Source organism: Lipophrys pholis (assembly GCF_963383615.2).
Source record: "Lipophrys pholis genome assembly, chromosome: 17".
NCBI lineage: Eukaryota > Metazoa > Chordata > Actinopteri > Blenniiformes > Blenniidae > Lipophrys > Lipophrys pholis.
The window spans coordinates 9,129,107-9,153,702 of record NC_137643.1 but is presented as its reverse complement, the minus strand read 5'-3'; the positions used below and the strand labels follow the sequence as shown (position 1 = coordinate 9,153,702).

At 42.6% G+C, this 24,596-nt stretch overlaps 2 protein-coding genes across 5 annotated transcripts in view; one reads left to right on the top strand and one right to left on the bottom strand.

Annotated features, from left to right (window-relative positions):
- Nucleotides 1–16,929, top strand: part of spire1a (spire-type actin nucleation factor 1a) — a 25,005-nt gene extending 8,076 nt beyond the window's left edge. The window contains exons 3-18 of one of the 4 annotated variants that reach the window (XM_080484932.1): nucleotides 3,990–4,250; nucleotides 6,286–6,411; nucleotides 7,693–7,767; nucleotides 7,862–8,026; nucleotides 8,127–8,213; nucleotides 8,651–8,780; nucleotides 10,543–10,590; nucleotides 10,745–10,899; nucleotides 11,205–11,286; nucleotides 11,383–11,525; nucleotides 12,652–12,681; nucleotides 13,441–13,578; nucleotides 13,687–13,757; nucleotides 14,681–14,708; nucleotides 14,813–14,976; nucleotides 15,069–16,918. In XM_080484932.1, the coding sequence (XP_080341058.1) occupies nucleotides 3,990–4,250; nucleotides 6,286–6,411; nucleotides 7,693–7,767; nucleotides 7,862–8,026; nucleotides 8,127–8,213; nucleotides 8,651–8,780; nucleotides 10,543–10,590; nucleotides 10,745–10,899; nucleotides 11,205–11,286; nucleotides 11,383–11,525; nucleotides 12,652–12,681; nucleotides 13,441–13,578; nucleotides 13,687–13,757; nucleotides 14,681–14,708; nucleotides 14,813–14,976; nucleotides 15,069–15,336 (1,971 nt within the window). In that variant the 3' untranslated portion in view covers nucleotides 15,337–16,918. Of the gene's footprint in view, nucleotides 1–3,989; nucleotides 4,251–6,285; nucleotides 6,412–7,692; nucleotides 7,768–7,861; nucleotides 8,027–8,126; nucleotides 8,214–8,650; nucleotides 8,781–10,542; nucleotides 10,591–10,744; nucleotides 10,900–11,204; nucleotides 11,287–11,382; nucleotides 11,526–12,651; nucleotides 12,682–13,440; nucleotides 13,579–13,686; nucleotides 13,758–14,680; nucleotides 14,709–14,812; nucleotides 14,977–15,068 lie in introns of all 4 variants that reach the window. The other 3 variants (XM_080484933.1, XM_080484934.1, XM_080484935.1) reach the window with 3 other exon arrangements.
- Nucleotides 16,930–20,591: 3,662 nt separating this feature from the next.
- On the bottom strand, nucleotides 20,592–22,574 carry klhl38a (kelch-like family member 38a; the record flags this gene model as incomplete). Its single annotated transcript, XM_080485015.1, has 3 exons — nucleotides 20,592–20,881; nucleotides 20,964–21,069; nucleotides 21,219–22,574. 3 exons carry the CDS (start codon nucleotides 22,572–22,574, stop codon nucleotides 20,592–20,594), a joined length of 1,752 nt encoding a protein of 583 aa, XP_080341141.1.
- Between the last annotated feature and the right edge of the window lie 2,022 nt (nucleotides 22,575–24,596).

The window sequence follows — 24,596 nt, the reverse complement described above, 5'->3', positions numbered from 1 at the left end:
GCTGCCTGTCAGATTTGTGTCAAAATCTGAACATTTAGGTCAAAACCCACGAGGAGTCCAGTACGTATGCTCTGCCAGAGGTGACTGCTTGATGCAGAGGAACATGTCCTCGGGCCTGAGCAGTTTCCACTTGACTTCATAGATGAATGCAGAGTCAACAGTTTTCTGGCCGGAAGATGTCCAAGAGCAGTGATGTTGCGGACCGTCTGAGCCTGCAGAGGAAGACCTCTAGATTTAGCCCGTCTTATGTAACCGTCTGTGTTATGATGGCTTTACTCTACTACTGCAGCAAATAGTGAAAGCTTCTAATCTGACTGCTTTTTGAACTCGTGTAGCCGCTCTGATGCCTTGGGCTGCAACTGCAATGACAACAATATGATCTAAAGATGATGTCTAGATTTAATCTGACATTTTTGCCTTTCACATGTTGAGTAATTCTGTCTTTACACTCGGCAATAGATATTCAGTATTGTGAATGTTATTGTTTAAAGCTTAGATTCTTGTTTCTTTCTGTTCTGCAGAGTAAATAATTCCAATCTGCAACACCAGTTATACCAGCTGAGCGCCTTGTCTTATTCAAGAGAGAAAAAATTCTACATACATTTATGTCTTGGAAAAAAAAAGACACACAAAACTCCACTTTAGCTTGACTTTTTCTGTCCCATGTGCTGGAGTGAGTGTTGATACTGTTCTATAACACAAACAGCTCATTCATTGTCCATCTGCATGCTAGTTGAGTCACCGTTGCGTCCCCCCATCTTGGTTGCTCCTTTGTACTGCGTTTTCAGTTTATGCAACTGACCATATGGCCACTTTATGTATGTTATGGAACCCTGGACACAGTTGTTAAAAATGTGTGGGACATAATGTTTGTCTATGAACTTTTGTTGTAGTAACTATAAATATATAAATAAAAATGTTTACTTTTTTTTTTTTTAATAGATGTTTTGATAACGAAATCTACATGTAGGATTAAAAAATAAGTTAACCTTTTGAGTTCCAGAGATTTATGAGTTCCAAACATATTTGTTTGCATTTCTGTGGCGTTTCAAACAGACAATTGTTCTTAATTTTGTCTAAAAGGCCAAGGACTAATCAGAATTTGACCCGTTTTCACCAGCTAAGTGTGAAAATTGCTCTTCATTTCCGTGCTTGTGGAAAAAAAAACTATTGTAGAGTTTCCATGTAACTCGTGAGTGTGGCTTAAAAACCCAAGTTAAAGACAAAGCTTATTCACAAGTGACACATTTTCTTCATATTTGTCAGTGATTGATGATCCCTCTGACGTGGGAAAAGAAGATTTACTCATATGAAACGGGTCTCTGTTGGGGAAAAACAAGTCCTTCTTTTCCAAGGCTGTGATGTCATGCAGAAAACGTCACCTCCGTTAGTTGTGTGTGACCCATGAGAAAAACGGCGCAGCGCAACTTTATGAATGGACTTTTGCTCCACAGCTCTGTGTTTCCTGACTTGACGTCTCAACATTGATGCTGGATTAAATTTTTTATTTTTTTTTGTCTTTGGCAGTGAGATGACTCATCTTGCTCAGTTGAAAATGCTCCAGTGCGTGCTACCCGTGGTGAGACTGTCCACAAGGGCGCATATATATGTTTTCGTCCACCCTGCCAGGCATCCACCTGTCCACTTTTGTCGCATGGTTTTTATTAGTCATTTTACTCCCGAACATCTTGGCCTTGAAGTCTGGAAGTTTTCCAGTTTGAATGTCTGAAGAGTGAGTAAGACCCTTAACTCCTCACTGTTACATCAGAACGGGCGTCCGGCATAAAACTTGTGCCAAAACTCGTTTCGTGAAACACGATAACTTAGTTAGGATTTTCTGTTTCTCTTTCCCTGCTCTTTAGCAGCACATTACTTTTCGAGTTCTTCCTTGTACTTCTGCTTTGCCTTTCAGTTTGACTGTTGATACTCATCATGCTTCATCCTTTTCCTCAGTCTTTCTGGTTGGCAGAAACTCCTCGTCATTCCTTATCGCCATCTCAGACAAGTCCTACATTTTATCTGCTGGTTTCTGAGCTACGCCGATGCATTCGTGTCAATGTTTATGCTTTGCACAGCTTAAATGGTAACACAAATCAGATCACTGTACAGAGAGTTTTATTTAATGATTTATTGAACGGATGCTTTGCTATACAGGCTTCTGTTGAATCAGGTGGATTATTGAGATCTTTTTAAAAAAAAAAATTTATTCTGTTTTGCTGGGTGGCTATTACACCTATCAGGATCACAGATTTGTCTTTTTATTTATTGTGACCGCAGATTAGGCATTTTTTTTCGTTTACTATCAATTGTCTAACCTCATGAATGAGACCCTGCCGCCCTTGACGCGATAGCAAGGTTTCCATTCATAGCTCTAACGTTCCCTGATCTCTCCACCCGCAGCACCGCATGTTGCCCTACAGATGGATTATAAGGTTACATAATAACATACCAAGGAATAGGATATTTATTTTAGCCCCGGAGCAGGATTATCAGCCACACACAGCAATGGCTGATACATGATAACATGAGGACACTTTGAATCTGAACTTTGCCCAGGAAGAACAGGACGTATCGGTTTGTGTTGGGAAATTCACAAGTTGTTGATACAGGTCTTTCAGGAAGTTGTGGTTCAGTTTATTTTGTTTATAAATATATGAATAAGTAATTGACAAAATGAAGTATTGTGTGTTTTATGAGAAGCTGAATCCTTTCACAAGACAAATCTTAATTGAATAAAAAGATTTATTCATATTTTTTTCATTCCTTTTGATATTCTTCCAGTTTTCACAGTTTCAAGGCTCTAAACACCCAGACCAGTCGACCTACCTGCTTTAGACATGTGTTCTAGGAGTTTCCGTATGGGCAAAACCACATAAACAGGAATCCTTTTCTCTCAGGCAGGATTTCTGTGCTTCTCCCCTCAAATTCCACCCAAATTGTTATTTTTTTTCTCAAGTGGTTTTTAACAAGTCAAGATGCATTTGATTGGTTTTGTGCCTGAAAAGTGGTTCTGTGTAAATTGAAGCAAGTAAATATGATATCTTGCCTTATTTAATTAACACGGAGGAGAGACTTCAACCACACCACTTTGCGCCTGTTCGAAATGAATAAAAATGAATCCCAGACGCCATAGCGAGGCGCTGGACTCTTCCTGGTACCTCACCCAAGCAGCAGCCGGCCATGCCCATCAACATGAGCTTCACCCACATCAGCACAGTTTTCTTTGGACGCCTCCCTTCTTCAACAATGAAGTCAAACCTGTTTGATCGTTAACCTGTTAAAGTATACTTGTACCTTTTAAAAATGATTAGGAAATTAGAGAACTGCACACTATTAAATCGTTACTCGGCCAGTCTGAGAGCAGTGGTCAGATTAGGTCGTCTGGAGGGCCGCGGTAAAGAAGCTGTCTAGTTTTTGCCTGGTAAGAGTTTCAAACATTAAGATGAGTTTAGCCGAGATGGAAAAGATGGGTCATACCGTGCTTACTAATGAGGGGAAGCAGAGATGAAATGAAATCATCCCCAGATTATCATAATAATCTTCCCGTGTGGAGGAACACCATGGCCTCGTTTCACACTGGATTTGGGGACAAAAACGATCTTTTTGTCTGTTCAGGTGAACTGAGTTTGTTCCAGAAGTGAGAAATAGATGCTGTGACCCTGAGTCGGCTCCGTGAAGACGTGTTCTTGTTTCATTAATTATGGAGCAGCAGGGGAAGGGGAAACAGGGAAATGAGTGTCGTCTGTCAGCTGGAAGGAACATTTTCAACAAACAAGTCTCAGTTAACAGGCCAGAGATGTTTGTGTTGTCATAACTGAATCTGATAAGCCCTTAAGTTGGAGTTTGAAACACTGTACATGCTAGCTGGCTTGAGAGAACTGATCAAAGCCTGAATGACAAAAACAAAGCCAATATTGTCCTTTACCTAATTAAAGCAGTTTAAAGTTTATTCTCCGAAAGGTGATATTAATCTGCTCCATCCTTTACAGGTTATTGACTCCCTGGGTGTCATGATCTACAAAGCTCTGGATTATGGCCTCAAAGAAAACGAAGAGCGGGAACTCAGCCCTCCGCTGGAGCGCCTCATCGACTTGATGACCAACCCTGAAGGAAAGGAGAGCGACTCCTGTCCTGACGAGGGCTACGAGGCCACGGAGGAAGAGGATGAGTGTGAGGAAGAAGAGGAGATTGTCTACGCTACATCCACCAGCACCGTCAGCAGCATCCAAGGCTACCGGGACATCATCAAGGTGGGCTGTATGGGGGAACTTTGGGTCCTACTGTTCATCCTCTGTGATTCTGCTGTGAGGTTCACATACGAGTTGATTTGTCCAAATTGCAAGGCTCTGATCTGCAGCCTAGTGACGTGAAATCCACCACAGCTTGAACGGAAAGTGGTGCATATTGCAGTAATGGTCAGTCATGAGGATGTGTTTTATTTGAAAAGAATTGAATATCTTAGGTTCGCCGCCTGTTTTCAAGGGTACATTTAATATACTCGGCACAAACAGAATCCTGTGCGACACTCCCATGATAGCCACTAATTCACTGCGGCGTCTTCGTCATAGATCATCACTCGGTCCGTGACTGAATGAAATGACACATAAAAGTCAGATAAAATTAAGTAATTCTGTTCTCTGAGAATATTTTCTTCTTCTTCATCCTGCACCTGTCAGGATGCACACATTTGACATTTCTCCCACAGTTCTACACCGGGACTTGTTCACAAAGCAGCCACACCCAACATCTTCCCTGGAAAACAGTGCTGTCACACTGTTAATTCCCCAAGTAGCTTCTGAATATGAGACTGGTAATTATAGCGCTGCAAACACACTGGTATTCGGGGAATAGGCTTAGAAATGGCGACGGCCTGTTCCCTCCATATAATGAACTTGTGGTAGAACACAACTGTTGGGTTTGTTTTCTGCTAGTGCACGTCTGCCCCGGCCCCTAATTCCTCACACAATCGTGCTCTTGAGGGTAAAGTGCGATACGTCGGTGTGACACGGCTGCGTTAGATAACTATACATTCTTACCTGACCCTCATCCTGCTTTTCCGTCGCTTGACGCTGCAGAGGGAGGCGAAGTGAGGGAAGATTTAACTGGATGTAAAGTGACAGAGAACGAGGTCCCAGTTAAACACCAGTCAGAGCTGTGGTGTGATGGAGTGAGCTGAGGAAGGGTTGTGGATTTTGTCCACCCATTTTCATTTTCAAACGCAAGTTTAGTTCCTCGTACACTTAATTGTTTTTTGCTCTTATGCAGGATGTGTTCAATTCTCCCTTCGCTGGAAGAAACTGTTTGCTGAGTCAGACATTCTTGTGGCAAGCCAAGCCCATCACCTCAACAAAATGTTGTCTTTCTGGTTTCCCGTCTTTGTTTCGCTGTAGACGATTTGATACAGCGTCCATTACTCGGGCTGGCAGCTTTTGTTTTCATTACAATCGCGCTCAATGGTGTAAAGTTCAAAGCTATGAAGGTGGCTGGTGTTACTCAGGTAACGTTGCCCAAACTGGACCATCTGGTTCACCGCGGTGATCGGCGTGGTTCTCATGGCTCGGTGTTTTTCAGCGTAGTTGATGTGCAGGCGACAATTTCCTCTTGTTGGGCCTTCATGTAGGTTTTCAGAAAGATTCATTGCAACAAGCATTATGTAAACAAATGTGGTTCAGACATTTATTGTTATCAAAGTCGGCAAATATCAGACATTTTGTGAGATTTACATCCATCTCTTGATGGAAGATTGGAATCAAACCGAGGAGGTTCTTGTTGTGAGGACAGAGTGCAAAACATAACGCTACCATGTGGCCCTTTATTGAGATAATTATTGTAAAGTATCAGGTTGTTTCATTTTTTTTTTTAGAAAACTTTACCGCAGTCACATCATCATCAGAACGAATTCTCACACTTTAACACAACATTATGTAAATGTTTACAGCCTGATGGTTACGCGCTATACTTTTATAGTTTTAGTGGGAGTGCGCAATATCTAGTAAAAGTGTTGTTATTGTGATGTCTGTAAGTGTTTTTATTTATTGCAAATCCTATCATTACAATACTAAACAACATAGTAGTGTATCACGTCATCTATATTGTACTTTCTTTTTGTTTTTGTTTTTGTTTAAAAGGAATTGAGGCCAGAAATAGTTTTGCAGATTGTGGAAAAACTTGACCTGCAATGGTAGACAGTTTTGCATGTTACTGGATTTGCACTTTGTTGACCATTTTTAAGACTTATTATTACTTTAAGCTCATATTTCCTTTTCCCCCTTTCTGCCACTACAGATTTGTTCTTCCCACCTGCCCAGCCCTTCCGATGCTCCGAACCATTACCAGGCTGTGTGCCGGGCTCTTTATGCTGAGAGCAAGGAACTCGGCACGTTTCTGGAGAAAATTAAGAGTGCCAAGGAGGTAAGAAATCTGACATAAACAGATCCAGTGTGGGGCATTTCTTCTTCCTCATATATGCAAGTAACACGTGAAGTGAACTTCTTTTACTCTCACTGGTATGCTTGTGTGTGCGAACTGGATTTAAGCAGGATGGGGCCACATGACTTCCTCTATGGTGGCTTGTCAGACGGCAGAGCTATACTGTACTGCAGTTATGGTCTCTGCACCAGAACTGATTCATGCACACATTCTTATGTAATATGGAGTTGCAGAATCCAGTTTAGTCTCATTACAGTATTTTAAGAAGCTTACAGGATTGTAGCTCTGGGCTACAGAGGGACTCGCTGTTGTGCTGAATGTTTTGGGATAATTGCTAATAAGCGACCTTACATGGTACCACACATGCTTCCAGGAGGTTATTAGGAGATCAATCAATGAGCCTTTCATTCAGCTCTTGTTGCTGTGGCTGCTTTTCCTCTCACATGTTGTAGGCGTGTACCAGCTTTTTAGCTTTGATTCCTCCCTTTTTGTCAGGCTGTGGGATACCAGTGAAATTAGTGGTAATAAATAAATATATTGCATCAAGAGTGAAAAGGATATTTTGCAGTTTTTTTATGAAAAGAGAAATGTTTGATCAGCGGAAAAAGATGCTTAGGATGAAGGAAGACTCCTCTGCAGTAAACATGAGGGTGTGTGGGAAAGTATGAATAGATAATGTTCAAGGAAAAGCAGCTGCATCTGTCAGCAGAAACCCTGGAGGCTTTCTTTCTTTCTTTCTGATGTTAAAGATAATTCTTTTCAACATCAAGTGACCTTCAACTGAACTTCAAATGCGAAAGCATGTCTCAGCCTTAAACATGTTTTTATCACTTTAAAGAGCAAACTTGGAGTCATTATTCATCAATTAAACAAGTTGTGAAACTCTAGTCCACATCCTCATTGAGGCGTCTCCACCACTGACATATATGGGCAAAAGAACACAAAATATAAGTACACACAAGTTGCTGATTGACTGTGTTCAAGCTTGTCATTCGATATCAAAGTGTTGTCCACATTGGATGCATTAATTGCAGTCATTAGCTGATTATTGACTTATTTAGTTTTCCTGGGGTACAGTGTGAGTGCAGGATTAGATGGATATTGACCTGCTCATGTGAAACGGCATCTATCGATTAATTAACCGGCCTGCAGACAGTACAGGCTGTTCGCCTGTGACATCCGCTGTGAGTGCAGGGTTGCAGATCTCGGAGATCATGTCACTTCCATTTTCCTCAGATCTTTCTATTTCTCTCTCTTGTCCAGAACCTTCGAAAGATGGAAGGTGACACTCCGGAGCAACAGGTCAAAGACCTTGACGAACTACAGAATGCAGACTGGGTACAAAGACTTGGCACAGCAAGTTGAGTTTGTCAATATGTTGAATGCATTACTAAAAAGTTTTTTTTTTTTACATTATTTCTATTTGGATCAGGCACGGTTCTGGGTGCAGGTGATGCGAGATCTCCGCTACGGTGTAAAGCTGAAAAAGGTACAGGAGCGCCTGTACAACCCACTTCCTATCGAATACCAGCTCACTCCCTACGAGATGCTGATGGACGACATCCGCTCCAAACGCTACAAGCTACGGAAAGTTATGGTGAGGGTCACCAGTTTTCTCAAATAAGTGATGTGGGGAACTGTGACGTGTGTGTGTGTTTTTTTTTTTTAATGGGTTACTAAATGAATGTTATTTCCAGGTGAATGGCGACATCCCCCCACGGTTAAAGAAGAGTGCTCATGAGGTCATTCTTGAATTCATCAGGTCGCGACCGCCGCTCAACCCAGTGAGTAGTTCAGTAATCCAGATCCAAAGCCTAAGCTCATTGAGCCGATCCATTTTTGTTAATAGCAAATTATTATTACAACGACGGTGATCGCTCATGTTTTCATGAGAGCAAACATATTGGTGGGTGGCGTGAATATTCAGCATAGCTGTGAAACCACTCAGCCAGCGACAACGTTATTTGTTTGCCACTTGTCTTGTTGGTACAGTACACATTCACAGCGGGGCGGATACCAGATGATTGGGTGTGAATGATGAGGAATGTATTAACACACACACACACATGCCATGGCGTGATTTCGTCAGCAAAGCGCTAAACTTTGACGGATGGGACTTATGCAATGACAAATGACACTATCTCTGAAGAGAGGTGCCAGGTGAAATTTCACTCCAGTTTCCATGGCAACTGAGTGCCGATTTCTGCGTCTGTCACTACAGGCCGCAGCCCGTAAACTGAAGCCTCGCCCTACGAGGCCTCAGAGCCTCCACGAGCGACTGCTGGATGACATCAGGGCTGAAAGGAAGCTCAAGCCAGTTTCACCCGACATGATCCGCCGAAACCGCCTAGGTGAGACACTGATCCACATCAAGACAGATGAGAACCAACGGTTTTTACAGCACAAGCATGTCAATCAAGAAACATTCACCTTCTGAGACAGAATTCACTTTCAGGTCATTTCTATGCTCCGTCAGCCGAGCAGTTCTTTTCTTCTTCTGTTTAGCCGAGCGTGGCTGTTAACTCCCTGACTGGCTGCTCTTTACGACCCAAACCCATCCCCTCAGGACTAAAATCATTACCCATGAGTAATCTTTCTAACCTAACCGTATCTATCATGATTAGTATAAAAGCCTTCTCCCTGCATCGGTCTGAGAACTTAATCAACAGTATTAAGGTGTTAAACAAGAATTGCTTTGACTGCAGCTGGAAACCTCCAGTTAGTTTTCAGACCGACCCCAATGAGGTTTCCGACCAACAAATCAAGCTCGCATCCTTGTTTATGTTATTCCATGTTGATCTCAGCAGTATATCCCATAAAGATACAAACCATTAATTTCTTCCATTGGATAGAAAATAGCAGATGTTTTATGATCCGTAGCACATCGATGACGTTCTTTTTGTTGGCGGCTTTAGGAAGGTATTGCGGCGCGGTTGTTGTGTAATCATACAAATCACAGAGACGACAGTTCTCTGAAAGTGATAAATAGAAATGACAAAGCCTGATGAGAATGGGCCATATTAACAAATCTTTTCATAAACGTGGATTATTCATTAACTTCATCACCCATTTTAACGTTTTCTTTGTCTCCTATTTGCTTCCATTTTCTTTTCCTCCTAACATGGGCATATCTGTCAGTCATGCGACCTCTTAGCATGTCTTACAGTTTTGACTCATCAGGTAAAGTTTGTGTCACCTGTTGTGCTCTCTTTGTTGTGCTGAGTTTTTCATTCCAAGCTATTTGTAGTGGTAGTTCCTGCTTCTTACTGGTTGGAACAGGCACACCATGTTTTTTTTTTCTTTTTTCTTTTTCTATCCACTCCCTTTGTTGTAGTCTGATATAATAGAGGCACACTCTTTGCCTGTTACTGGTCAGTAAAACTATTTCAATGCCAGCAATTATACTAACCAAGTGAATGAGTCCGAGAACATTTTGTCTGGAAAGTTGATGAGTTATGAGTAGAAATGGGTCTGCGTAAGAATTTGAACAGTGGACCAGAGGATCTAGAGGTCAAAGTGTTGCATATATCAAAGTGTGAAGAATCTGTGTACCGCTCACATAATGGTCCCAGATACCACAGCACACAGCATCTTAGAGTCGCAGCAAAACACACCAAATCAGAAGCGTGTGTTTTCTGTCCGTAGTTTAGTTGACGAGGGGCAGCCATTGGGCCGGAGCCAGGGATGTCAGATTAGGATTCGTCGGTCTGCTCCCCTGCAATTGGTCTGCCCTGCTGGTCACCCTAATCCGCTCTCCCTGTGGAATGTGAAAGAAATTACATAACGCTGGTGTCAGCATATTACCTCAGAGAAGTCGTCGAATGGCAGATGATGGTTTAAATGTAGCATTATGTACTTTACAGAAATGACCTTCTGCACTGTGGCTGCACTTCATTGTCTTTGTCTGCTTCCCCGGCACACCCCCTTAATTATGTGTCCCTGTGTGCTTCCAAACATATGCATACGTGAATGTGGAGCACTATTACATAGCAGCCCGTTACTTCACCCCCGCTCTGCTGCTGTCAAGTCTTCCCTGTGGTAACAGTGTTATCAGAAAGCATAAGTTGTGTTTGCACTTTGATTGAAGGTTTTATTTCCTTCATTCATGTGCAGGTGCAGGAAAAAGCATCAGCACCCCTCAGGATTTGTTCCGCAGCTCAGGTAAAGTACGCATGATCATAGGAATCTATTTAAGAAGATTGATTTGAGGATTGTCAGGAGATGTTTGCATGTAATACAACACCAAACCAAAACTCTTTTCTCTACATTTGAAGCGATGCTCTCACCTTTTAACTGAACCATCTTTAATCCACAGACACTCCTGATGGGAAGAGGAAGCTGGCCGCCAGCACCCAGGCTCTGGCCGGTGCCATCGTGGAGCCCAGTCAGGGTGGAGGTCAGCCGCTGAGCCAGAGGAAGAGGCTGCTCAAAGCGCCTCCGCTGGCCGAGCTGGACAGCTCCGGATCTGATGTGAGATTTCACACTCTTACGAGATGATCGGATTTAGGTTACGGTTGTATTGTAGTGGTACATTTAACATAAACATTAATTTGAGTTTAAAATCCTGCTACCTTTTTTTTATAAAAAGAAAAAAAAAAGAAAAGAATGAAATTATCACAGACCATATCGCGACCACAGACTGTACAGTTCCACCTGTGAGATTTCAATAAATAAAACTGGAAAAAAATAAAATCCTGCTACAAATCTGGCATGGCACCAGACTGACGACACGCTTATTTAAAATGATGTTATATGTGCAATCTGGTGTTTGACAGGAGGAGCCCACACAGAGCAGCTCCAGTTTGTCTCCGTCACTAATGGAGGACACGTCTCCCGAGTCCGTCGCAGGGAAGAAAGGTTGAGACTCTTTTCTCCTACACACGGTCTCGTATGTCTTACCTTCTTCAGGCACAAAAACTCTGTCATTTTATACAATTTGTCTCGTGTTTCCAGCTCCTCCAAAGTTCCGGCCCATTTCTGTCACTCCTCAACCAGACAAGCACCAGTCGCCACAGAGGCGGCACTCCATCGAGAAGGAAGCCCCCACCAGTGTCCGCCCTTTCGCCCCTCCCTGCAGAAACACCACCAGGTCTTTGGTATGTTTGCATTAAGAATCATCAGAGAGCTCTCTTTCCATTCCTGTCATAACAAAGTTCTCTGCAAAAACACCTGGATGAAAAAAAAACTTACTAGTTCAATAGGTTTTTTTAAATTCATCTTCCCTAACTGTCACTTCTGTCCAAGTGTGCAAATACAAAATATTAAAATGCTCAAAATTGACATTAAAAGTAACTATAACAGTGTGTTAAGAAATATATTAATAGATTATTTGATTCCCATGAACCTGGACGGAGCCCGTGACACCCGGCTCACTGTGTGCAGGTTATATCAGATGTATTTATTTGCGTCCTGTGACTTCTCATTAGCTGGCAGTGAGCTCACTGGTTTTCTGAGTAACTCCGGCTGGTCCTGTGATTCGGGTGGAGTTGATGGACGTAATTGAAACCACAGGACAGCTGCTGTTTGAGCAGGATCTACATGGAATTGGTTTATTTTCACCACTTGCTTTTTTCAGTGGCAGACGCCCTGAGCCAAGCCACAGGCACCAGCTGTTACCAGGCTGAGATGTCAGATAAGAAGAATCATACTCTCATGTGATGATAGATTTATATTTCACATTTTCCAGAGACATTACGGATGTTTCTTAATCAAAATAAGTGACGTGTTGCACTTGTTTCAGTCTGGCTTCCATGCTCATTGAAGGAGTTGAACCTGCTTTATTGACCTGAAATCACACAGATCGTTGCTGCTTCTCCCCTTGTTGTCCCTGATAACATGTTTATTAGGTTATAGCCTTCTTATTTCTGTCACTGATTTGTATTTATTCCCTGTTTTATAAATGTGCTCCAGTGGTTGACTTATCTTGGATCCTGAGTAACTTGGGCACTGTCCTGTTTATCCATCACCTTCCTTAAAATGAAAAAAACATTTTAAATATTAAAAAAAAAATTTAATTTATGGTCATTAGAAGTCATGAAAGCTGCAGTGAATTCTACCCTGTTGTAGATGACCCTTCCATCATGGGGGAAAATGATGCAGCCACCAGGCTGTTATGGATTTATGCAGTATTGAATTTCAGTAACTTATTCTTCCTGATGAGCTTGTTGGAATCTGAGGTCCTATTTCTGTTTCATTGTGCTGTTCCCTCTGTGTGCTGGTCAGATGGAAGCAGCCACTGGTGCTCAGGGCACGGTACGTTACAAAAACAAAATGCCATGGTGAAAACATCCATATAACTTAGTATGCTTGTTTCTGGACGGGTGTGACCATCTGTTGTGCAAGAAGTATACAGTGTGGAAAATATCTCGGGGAAGGTTACAGAAATATGTATTTAAAAAAAAAAAAGAAAAAAAACGTCTGTTAATGGCAGCAACAGTGTCAGTGATGAACTGACACCTTTCCTGAGACATTTTTTGACCTCAGTTTGACTTGCAAAACATGAAGCGTCACCTCAGTTTGCAAGATGACGAGGATCAACGCACTGGCATTCAATTCATTCATTCATTCATCTTCTGTTCCGCTTTTATACAGCCAGGGGTGGAGGGGTCGACTGGCTTACAGTCAATGTTGTTTGGTGGCATGGTGTCTTCAAAGGGCCATCAAAAGATGCAGCTGTAAGAATTGTCAAGACAAAAAAGACCTTTCCTTTGCAGGCTGTATGTATCTTATCTTTAGTGGCTGATATTGACCAATAATAAAGCGAAAAGGAAACTTGAATAAGCTTGTGGGTGATATGTATGTCTGGTATCTATTCATCATTATCGGCGGTGCTCTTTGTGTGCACGCTACATCTCATCGCATGTTCTGTCTTTGGGTGACGTGTTGGTTTCATTCTGCATTCACCGAGTTGACTTGGTGCTATGATGCCATCACATATTGCTGTAGCACACTGCTGGATTCATCCGCTCTGTTTACTCGCCTTTTTGCCCCCCCCCCCCCCCCCCCCCCCAGGAGGAGTTCTGTTACCCCGTGGAGGGTTTGGCTCTGACGGTGGAGGAGGTGATGCACATCAGGCAGGTGCTCGTCAAGGCCGAACTGGAGAAGTTTCAGCATTACAAAGATATCTACAACGCTCTGAAGAAAGGAAAGGTAGAAATGCCTCTGGACTTCATCTGGAAACTGCTTTTTTTTTCCTGATTTGTTTACATTTTTTGGAACCATGCACCTTCCCCACCTATTTGTTTTTATCTTCTTCAGGTTTGCTTCTCATGTCGGACCAAAAGATTCTCGTTGTTTACCTGGTCCTACACCTGCCAGTTCTGCAAAAGGTAAACTCAATCACTGCCGCAAATGAATTACATACAAATACTAAGGACACTTGTTGTAAAAATGCTTCTTGGCCATCAATCTTATCCTCTTGTGTCTGATTAAAACTTGCTTTGGACATCTGGTACCTGAATACTGACAGTCAAGAATGAAAAAGAAAGGGTGGAGAAAAGTTGTTTAAGATTCAGCAACTTTCTAATGGGTATTAACCCACATGCTCATCTTTGCTCATCACACGAATGCAATTTCTTTACAAATGTAGAAGCAATAAAAGGAGTTCCAAATGTATAAGATTTATGACCCAACAGGATTTTTAAAACAAAAATAAGATTTCCTAATTTTTTATGTGTAGTTCTCTCCTCAATTTAAAGAAGAAATAGATCAATCTTTTCATTTGAAATCCTATTTGGACAACTTTTGAATTTTTACTGCACATGTAAAGTTATGTGAGGCCTCTAGAGGGCGCTGTGTGTCCACCTTTACACTGATCTCACTTGGCAGCGTTTGACATGAAATACTGGTTCTTCTAAAACAAATACAGTGCGATGGAAAAGTTACTTTTAGAGTTAGTACCTTTTCTTTGTTTCCATATTTAGCTCCAAGTCATGAAAACTTGATGTTCTAGTCTCTCAAACTGCCATGATAATTCATGAGATCTTGTGTTTTTTTCTATTGTTTTAAGTGGATGTTATCGTTATGGCAGATAAGGATAAGGATTTAGATTTTATATGCTATGACTTTAGAACTTACTAACAAAGCAACTGACTTTTAAATGATATGAAATTTTTGAGATGCATCTCGATCAGGCAATATAGGTGCCATTTATTTAATTTTATTGCAGCGGTGCATTTCAGAATGATTTAAAGGTTTTTAGAGCAACTGTTTCATAATCTCCACAATAACTGTTGCTCTATGTCCTCTACAGGCCTGTGTGTTCGCAGTGTTCAAGAAAGGTAAAGAGGCTTTTCCTGTCATGATGAGCACGTTTTGTAGCTGTTGGTTATGACATCATTACTCACTCCGATATTGTATTTTTTTTTTTGTGGTTTTGACTCAGATGCGGCTTCCGTCCAAGCCCTATTCAACCCTGCCCATCTACTCTCTGGGTCCCAGTGCGATGGCTAAAGAAGGCGGAGGTGCAGCTTCTGCCTCAGCTGAGGCAGAAAGGAACCCGTTTGGGTCCGGGCAAAGCAGGAACAGCCTTCGCAGGAGTGTTTACAAGTACATAAGAATCATGTTTCAACATGTGCTGTACATTTTGAGCGAGTGCTTTGCCTTGTCAATATCTACAGTCGCTTGTTCTCCACGTTCAGGTTCAAGCACAGCAGCAGCAGTAGCAGCAAAGACGGGCCGTCGCCAGACGAACCGGAGTTCCCCAAGGAGCTGACCGAGGACTGGGTCACAATGGAGATCTGTGTAGACTGTAAGAAGTTCATCACGGAGATCATCACTTCCAGCAAGCGTAACTTGTGCGTGGCGACCAAGCGAGCCCGCCTCAATCGCAAAACCCAATCCTTCTACATGTCGTCGTCTAGCTCGGTCAACTTCCGGCCCTCGGAGCGCAGCATCAATGAGGTGTAGCGCGGAGAGCCGCCCTGTTGCACTTTTATCAACGCTTTTCCTAGAGTTTAGTCACTCACTAAAAATAAAATATATGCAGTCTAGTTCTGACACAAACTGGCCCATTGCAATGTATTACAGAAAAAAGAAAATGGGGATTTACATGAAGAAGTCCGAAATGACGATGAAGCTGGTCCTTCCCACCTTGAAGTTAGTGTAGGCTCTCACACTTTGTCCCCCCCCTCTCAGGAAAAGTTGCTGTAGCCAGTCAGAGCTGCTCTGGACTCCAGATAACAAAAGATAGCCGAGGTCCTCTCAGTGGAGCTGAATATTCAGGGCATGACGGACGAAACCAGCTGCTGATGTCACGTTTGTAGAGCAGGTCGAGTGTTTAACGTGAAACCGGGATCAAATGACACAGAAAGCCACATGTGGCTGTCATATCATGTAAATAGTGCAGAGGCCCAATCTGGATAAGTTTTCCAGTTCCTGTTTACCTGTTTGCACTCAGGAAAAAAAAACAGCAGATTGTCTCTTGACAGAAATGCACTGTAGATCCTCCTGTTAGGTCTGCTGGGGTAGATCTCTATCGCTCTCCCGCTCCTTTTCTTATTCTTCCAGCAACACGTATGCCAAATGTCACGTCCTTCATTTTTAAAGCCAGTTTGAATTGTAGTATTTCATGTTGCTGTGACAACATGTTGGGATGAGAATAGTTATTTTTTTCTGGACAGGGGTTTCTGTTTTTAGCTCAAATGTATATTCTATTCTGTGCCTGGTGCCAAAATGTATTTTTTTCTCTGAATGCCTTTGTAGTTGCGGACCTACTGTACATATGTGTGATAACGTAAAAGGGGGGAGGGACGCGGTTTGGCTTCGTGCTGTTTTTATGCTCCAAACTGGACTATCGAAGCACAGACACGTTAGATTTGTGAATGTGTACATGCTGTATATCTTAATTGTTCCAAAAATGAAATTTTAATATAAGAAACTGATTATAATTTAGTTACACTTTTACCATGTTTTATGTTTTCTTTATTTGACATTGTTCATTTAATATATTTTGTCTATGTTGCATTAAGATATTATTTCTGCTGTATAAACTCCTCAGTGTTATTCTGGCTCTCTAAACTGCAAATCGCACTTTCATCAGACCAATTTATTGTTTATGTTTGTTTTGTTTTTTTTTGTCTTAATTTTTAAACATTTGTTTTACAGTGCCATTTCCCAGGGTTCCTCATGAATGAAAATGTGTGTGAATGGCTGCCGATTGTTTCTACGTAAGGAGTAATGACTAAAAGGAGACACTTCATTGAGTTGAATGTAGGCATTTGACCCGTCATTGACTGTTGCTTTGTGAACATTTTAACCTGTTAAAATGACTCTGCTACTCACAGTCATGCACACATGTTCATGTCGGTGTTTTGTGACGGTTGCAACCAAATAAACACAACCAGCCTGCTAAATACTGATGCCATGTTACAATGAAAATGTCCATCTGGTCAGTTTGACTCTTTAAGGAATGTGCGCATGCTGTACTGTGTCTGTATCTGTTTGTTTTTATCAACGGAAGAATTATAATAAAATCATGATTCTTATGTGTGGCTCCATTGGACAAGGTAAAATTAATCAAATATGCAGTGTTACACATTCCTCTTGTGCAAAGCCATAGTAAAGCAACAGAGGGCGACAGAAGCACCAAATAGGAATTCACATTTAAGGGCATCAGAGACTCTGTTCTGCAGGTGTTTTATATGACAATTGATTTATTAAGTAAGCTGGCTAATTGACCAACTGGCCAAAGGAGAACGACTGTGTTGCATCAAATAATGCCAAAAGTTACCAATTAGATCATTGGCGCATTTTCTGCATGTCTTCTTCATATCACTTTGTACCTGAATGTCACATCAGCATGGAATCTGATCCACTTCATGTGTTTGTTTGGGTAAAAACTACACAGATGACAGAATCTTTAATCATTTCAATTTCACCTCCTCCCTGTCTAGGTGTAAATCCTCCTAATCCCCCCATCCATCACAATAACACGGACGAGGGGGGGGGGGGGGGCGTGAAGTTGCAGACTGGCATTCGGCCTTCTCGTATGACACAGCAGGGAAACCCCTCACTCTGGTATTTAAAAAAAAACTACTCCAAACAGGTGTGCCTGCTTTGAAACCAGGATATATATATATATATATATATATGCGGTTTTTTTTGTTTTTCTGTTTAAAGCGCATCAGTGATTTGGAGGACTCTTCAGGCACCTTTAGGAATATTTAATGCTGAGATTATCCTTTACTCGGTATGCTGTAAGATTGGCTAGACTTGTTTAGCTTATATGTGTAAGCTAAACTACATTTAACTTTGAATTAGGCAATCGATAAAAAACTGAAGTAGTTTATACCTATTTTTCTTAGGTGGTATGCGCGTGGTCATTTGGTCCACAAGTTTGAGTCACACAATATTAATGCTGGATGACTTTCCTGAGGTAACCTGAGCAGCCAGCGATTGAAGACCTTGCTCTTGAATGGGATTCACTATTTCTCCCTTGGTTTGCACGCAATTTTGATCGTCCGTAATCAGGATATGTTTGGTTGACAAAAGGGAAGGATATGGTGTGGTCTGATAAACTCTATGTTTATAATCGGCTTTTTTCACGCAGTCAGTTTCCCTTTTGGGGGAAATATTTCAGCACTTGAACCCAATTCCCATCCTGTTTTTTGTCAGCGATAGTTAAAACATTCTGTTTTGATCTATGCCTTCATCCTGATAATGTCTGCATTCAAATGTTACCTATAGTAAGTTGTTTTTCCAAGCTCGTATATAAGCTTATTGTTCTTCTAACCACAGTCACCGCATGTGCATCTGCTCACACACAGAATAGGCAATGAAATGTCATCCTGACTGGGCTAGTAACAGAGACTGAAAATAACTCGCCGGCCCACAGCTCTGCAGACGGGTGACCCTCACACACACTGGTTTCTATGGGAAGGTGGCAAGCAAACACATTTAGCTGATGTGCAATTAAAAAAAATGGGAGGGTGGGGTATTGGTTTAAATACTGCACAGGATGACTGATCTCAATGAAAGAATAATTACAGCAAAGTTTTAAAGTCAGGGTAAAGACCCTGCTGTATGTGTCCTCAGTAAAGCATCAGTTATTGAATGTACTCACATAGACTGAGAGTCGGTGTGAGGCATTCAGAGTGAGCAGGCTAACAAGGAGCCATTTAACCCAGTGACAGCCTGAGCTTGCTAATGCAGCGTGTGATGAAATTCACATTTGGTACTGCTCCTGGGCAAGTTTCACTGCCTCCACACTCATGGACATGGATTAAAATGCAAAAAGTGAAATCCAATCCCAGATCTCTTCCCCCTAATGTCAACTTTACTGAAGGGGCTACTTACAAGTAGACTCCATAGCATGCAAACAGTGAGCCTCTCAGAGGGACGCGAGTAACCGGATATTTCATCTCCTCCTCATACCAGACAGGCTGTATGAAAGGAATGTGACCTGAGAGGTCAAAAGATCCAAACATGTCATCCACAGAGTATCACGAAGGTGTGTATTCATCAAATACCTACAATTTCACACTAAAGTTCAACTAAAATTGCATTTTAGAGGATGTTGCACATGATGTGTGACATAAATGTATTCCTATCAACAAACATTAAGTTAGACTGAAAGAAAATCCACAGATTCAGTCAGCTGCTTTCATAAGTCAAGAAATGTGTAGCAAAGAATTACATAATATTAGCAGAATACAAACACTTCCCATATCAAAACATTAGAAATACGTCTATAAAAAGAAAGTGTCTAAGTTGTTTGTTTAACAGCATCATACAGTCAATTAGGGTCGCTGTTCTCAGCAAGGATGCATACCACAAATGATCCAGTAGGTTATCAGGAGGTTACCATGGCGATGGTTTCCAGAGCCAGGGGCTGAAGCACAGCAGTGAACATTTGCTTTGTGAAGGACAAAATGGTTGCAGGACAAAGATGGACGTACACCGATAGAAATGTCCACAGCTGTAAAGACGATTCCTCTCTATAGGTTTATTTCCGATGCTTCAAGCTTGCAGATTTGCCATATGACAAGAAGAACCTTGAAAACACATTTGAAGCTTCATCTCCACAAAAGGTTGAACTTGGAAGGTCGCCGCAACACCCCTGGGCACTTGTGTTCAAATGGAGCATTGTCACATGTCTTTACATCAACGTGCAGCATCAGACCAAAGAAAATATACTTTGTGGAGCTTCGCAGGAAGAATTCACAGTAATGAAACGGGACCAGAATTGGAATAATGTGGATTTAGATATTTTCATTTGTGTGAAAATGCTCTTCTTTGCAGCAACACACTTTAACAGAGTGGTCTGTAAGGTTTGGCGGCATCTGGGAGTAACTTGTTAGACACAACCAAGTGAATATTTATCTAACAAACCAATTTTTAGAAAGACATGGTGACCAACAGTTTCAGGTGACTATCTACAATATCTTCGATACAGTGTTATCAAGCTGAAGCCAACTCCAGCTGACAATAAGCGAAGGCAGGATACACCTTGGACATGTCGCCCATCAATCACAGGGCAAAACACACACATACATCAAACTGTTTCCACGTGAGGCAAGAATGCAAACCACTACGTGATCCCCAATCACAACGTAATTTATATATATATATATATATATACAATTTGTATTTTAATCAGTAAATTCCACTAAATCCTTCTGATTCATCCTTAAACTTTACTTTCTCATGTGTCTGTGATAATTGTCCTCATCATGTACTCACATAAACACATGAGCTTCATGTAGGAATGTGTTCTTTATCAGCTATAAAGTGCATATTATTGGTCATGTGTCATTCTCGGTGTCACAACACATTCAGAGCTCAGGGAGTTAACGTGCAGCCATACTCGCCATTATCGTCATAATCGCAACAGAAACTGCAGCTGAATGTTTGAGCAGTGAAGGCATCATCTCTGCGGGTCATCCCCAGTGAGTGCAGCCTTCTGCAGAAAGAGATTTCTGCGTGTGTGAGAAAAACTGCTTTTAGTTCGAGTGCAACTGCCTGCAGTCACCTCGGGTTTGACCCCGAGCACCGCAGAGATGACACTTCTTTGATCCACATGAATGTCAGCCTCGTCTGACGTGCCGTCGGGTTGTAGCGGGGACTGAGCTGCGTGAAGGAATGCACTCTGAAATGATTTCCTTCTAGTGGCCAATAAATCACTGCACAGTGGAAAAAGATGGCGAGGGAGACTGGTGGATGGGTCATGGCGGGTTGGGTCTGTTGGACACACAGACCAGTGGCAGGGAGCCGTGGTCAAACAGCTTGTAGGGCAGAGAACCTCTGGAGGTCCAAACGTCCGTTTTTGGGTCGTAACACTCGAAGCAGTCCGAGTCCTCGATGACATCGTGGCCATTGAGGATTCGTCCGCCGGTGACGTAGAGCTTGCTGTTGACGACTGTGGCGCTGTGGTGCATCCTTCGCTCCTTCAGGTTCTCACACTTCACAAACTTGTTGGCTTTAGTGTCATAGGCAATCATGCGTCTGGTGTACCCTGGAATTGAGATAGTCTTTAACCCATCTTAAATAGTTATTCCACATTTCTCTCCTCATACAGTATTGTATAATGTGCTCACCTCCTATGATGTAGATTTTATCTTCAATGACGGCAGCGGGCGCACAAACATTTTTCACCGTTCTTGTCTCAAGCCTGGACCACAGGTTTCGAGAGATGTGATACACCTGTTCCACAACACAAACATCAACTGTTTATCCTTTTTTTGAAACAGTCAATACTGTAATTCATCAAATGTCTTGGTGACATCTTAATATTTCTAAAGTCTTGTTTGAAGGTGTTGTCCCTCCCACTGGCTGTCAGATGGTGTTTCTACCTGAATCAGCCTGACGGGGTTCTGCATGGCGTCTTCTCCCCCAAAAACATAGATCCTCTGGTCGCTGGCTGCAACGGCTGGATGAAGCACCGCTGTGGGCATCGGGGCCATGGCCTCCCACTGATTAAACATGCTGTTATACCTCTCCACGGACTGCGAGATCCGCTTGTCTATGCCAATGCCTCCCAGCACAAAGATAAAGTGGAGATAGGACACGCTCTGGTGGGCGTATCGAGGCCTCAACATGGGCTCAGCAGTCCTCCACTGGTTGGTTTTGAGGGAGAGTGTGTACACTGTGGCGCTGACCGTGTTGTCACTGGGAGACTTGCAGAGGCTGAGCCCACCGAGCACATACAAGATGCTGTGGATACAAACATACGCCGCTTTGTAAAGACGCAGGGGGAGCTTGGCGAGCCACTGCCATCGATGAGTCCTCTCATCGTACAACAGCGCCTCTCGAGAGGTCTGCTCATTGTTCTTGCGTCCGCCGACCACCACCAGCGTTTCTCTGCAGGTGTAACGTCTTGGCGTGGTCCAGAGAGGCTTCAGCTCTCGGCTGCACTTGGTGCTGACCGTGAGCATGAGTCGGCGAACCGACTCGATGATTTCAGTGCAGAGGGTGGAGGACTGCACCAGGGGATCATTGGCAATAAACTGGAAGAGATAAGTGGGATGGATGTAGCGTAGGCGGACCTTCTTGAAGAGGTCATGGATGGCACCACCTCGTGAGAAAGGGTCGTGGTGGATCCACGCCAGGAGGGTCTCAAACACCTGCTCCTCCTCTGCGCAAAGTCGGTCATCTTCCAAGTAACACATGAGCTCGGGAAGCGAGAGCTCACAGAAGTCTTCGGTTGCAGCAACATCTGAGAAACACCTCACGGCCATCTCCTTGGCCTTCTCCCTCAAACTCTCACAGTGGAGGATCTCAGACAGTCGGATCATGCTCAGACAATTTTCTGGGCTCAGCTGCTCCTGGAGGAACATGGAGCAGGCCTCAAAGAGTCCCCCATAGTGCAGCATGGACGCCGCCTGCATGAGCGGAAGCACATTCTCCATGTTGATGGGGATGCAGCCCGTGTAAACATAGCCCACAATGCCGACAAGCACGTTCGAGGAGATCCCCTTCAGATTCACGCGGGCCTGGCTGCTCTCGAGGAAGTTGCTGCAGAACATGGCGCGGAAGTACGGACTGCTGGACACCAGGATGTTCCTGTGGCAGGGGATCTCCTGCTCCTCGGTGCAGAGCAGCACATCGGTCAGGATGCGCTCCTGACGCAGGATGTTGAGCTGAGTCAGCAGGTGGGAGGGATGCTCAGAGTCCTTGAAGAAGAAAACTTCTCGTGGTTTACTGGCCATTCTGAAAAAGGAGGAAAAAAATTACCGTATGACTGTCGCTTCTATAATAAAGGATTCTAATGATGTAACACTTCAACAAATGCTATTCCATGCAAAAGTACAAACGGATGCTTCCTCAAATAGACTTTAAACAATGACGACTGAGAAACAGCAACAAAAAGGTTTGATACTGTCGGAAGTTTCCTAACATATTGTTTCATGTTCTTGTTTTTAAAGTGACATATCTTCACATTGTCTCACCAAATTGATGATATCCATCTGAAAAACAGTCTTTCGATGATTAGTTTATAGCAAATGTTTTCATTCACGAGATCCACTGTCAAACTGTTAAAACTCACTGAGCCGCTGTCTGTAATTTGAATTACTGACTCACCGATTTCTATTTTAAACCACAAATGAAATTATCTCCATGCATCCATGTACCATTAGGCCACATCTCTATTATCAAGCTGCCTGTCACTGCTCTCATTACTAAACCATCTGTGTTGGTCTCTCCCTCTCCTCTCTGTCCCTCGCCATCTCTGTGATCTATCTTGTGTTTTTCCTTGATCAGATTCTTCCTGTTGCTCAGATTGACTGACCTCACATGGAGGGTTTATGACTCTTCTAGGGCTATTATCCCTGTGTCGGCTACTGATTTAATCCCACTTACAGGGAACGGCCTGCCTGTTATATTTATGCTGTTAATAACTATTGTATATTATTAAATGCCAACGTTTGTGAGTGACATTTCACAGTTTTACCTCAGACTGTAAACAAGTCCTGCAGGGAGAAACTTGATTCTTCTTTAGCAAAATGCTGACCTCCAAGTATGAAACAATTACTTTGAGTCAACCAAAGAGTTTAGAATTTTAAGTTGATATTACACTTAAAACGTCTGAAGAGTTCAAACAGGTCCTGCAGCCTTTTGGATATTTAATGTATAAAAATGAATTTTAGGCGAAAAACTAGTCATTTCCAATTGTAAATATAAATGAACCATAACACTGAAAAACACATTTCAGAAAAGAAAACCCTATATCTTATATTTGAATTAACTGTTTGAATAATTTTTTTATGAAAAACTTATTCAATTTAAGAATTAAAAGAATCTAAACAAGTAAATTGAGAAACCTATCCAAGCGCAGTGCATCAAGCTTGAACCGATTACACCTTATCTCATATAGTAGTTGAAATAGAGACTGTTCTGTCTCAAAACAACGAACTGAGACTTCACAATAAATCTGAATCAAACTGAGAGGCCTTTCTAAATAAACCTGCCAACCGGTTTATTGGCACATTTTCTAGATCCTTACCTCTGCCCTCACAGAAGAAACAAAGTCCAGCTTCGCTTGACAGTCTGGCCAGAAAAGGTAGCTCTCACACACACACGAGGAAAAGAGAGTTAAATCATTATCCAGAGAGAAAATGGCCAGTCAGTCAGGAAAGGGGCATGACACAGAGAAACGTCAAGGCTTTCCAGTTAGGCGCTGTGGAGATTGCCATGAGGCCACTGTGTACATTCCTGCTGCTAAGAATAGTGTCCCTGGCCACTGTGACTCCAGCTCCTCTCATGTGACACAGAGCTGCTTGGTACCCAGTTGGCAGCTTAACAGCTCTGCCAGAATCCAGAGGAGGCGGCGTTCACATGAGGGATCCTGAAGGGTCCTGACTCAGCCATCGCGCCCACCCAGGCTGTTGTTTAATCAAAGTGTCCCTGAGCGGCTAAACCCTTGTCCATCTCCCTGTGCCGCTGAGTGTGTCTCCCTGCTTCGCTCTCATGTGTGTGTAACTCAGGATGAAGGTAAATATAGACGAGCGCTGATGGGCCTTCCTGATCAGGAGAAACAGCTGGTTTTCTTTTCATCCCATGATGAAGAGTTTCCAGTTTACAAACATGCACAACTGGAGACGAATGACAATTCTGCTCCAACTCGCCTCTGTTAAAAATCCAAAAAGCATCTGTAGCCTTCACCCTCCACTAAGTGTGGGTTTCTATTTGTGTGCGTGTGTATATACACTGTATATCTAGAAGGTTGCCCC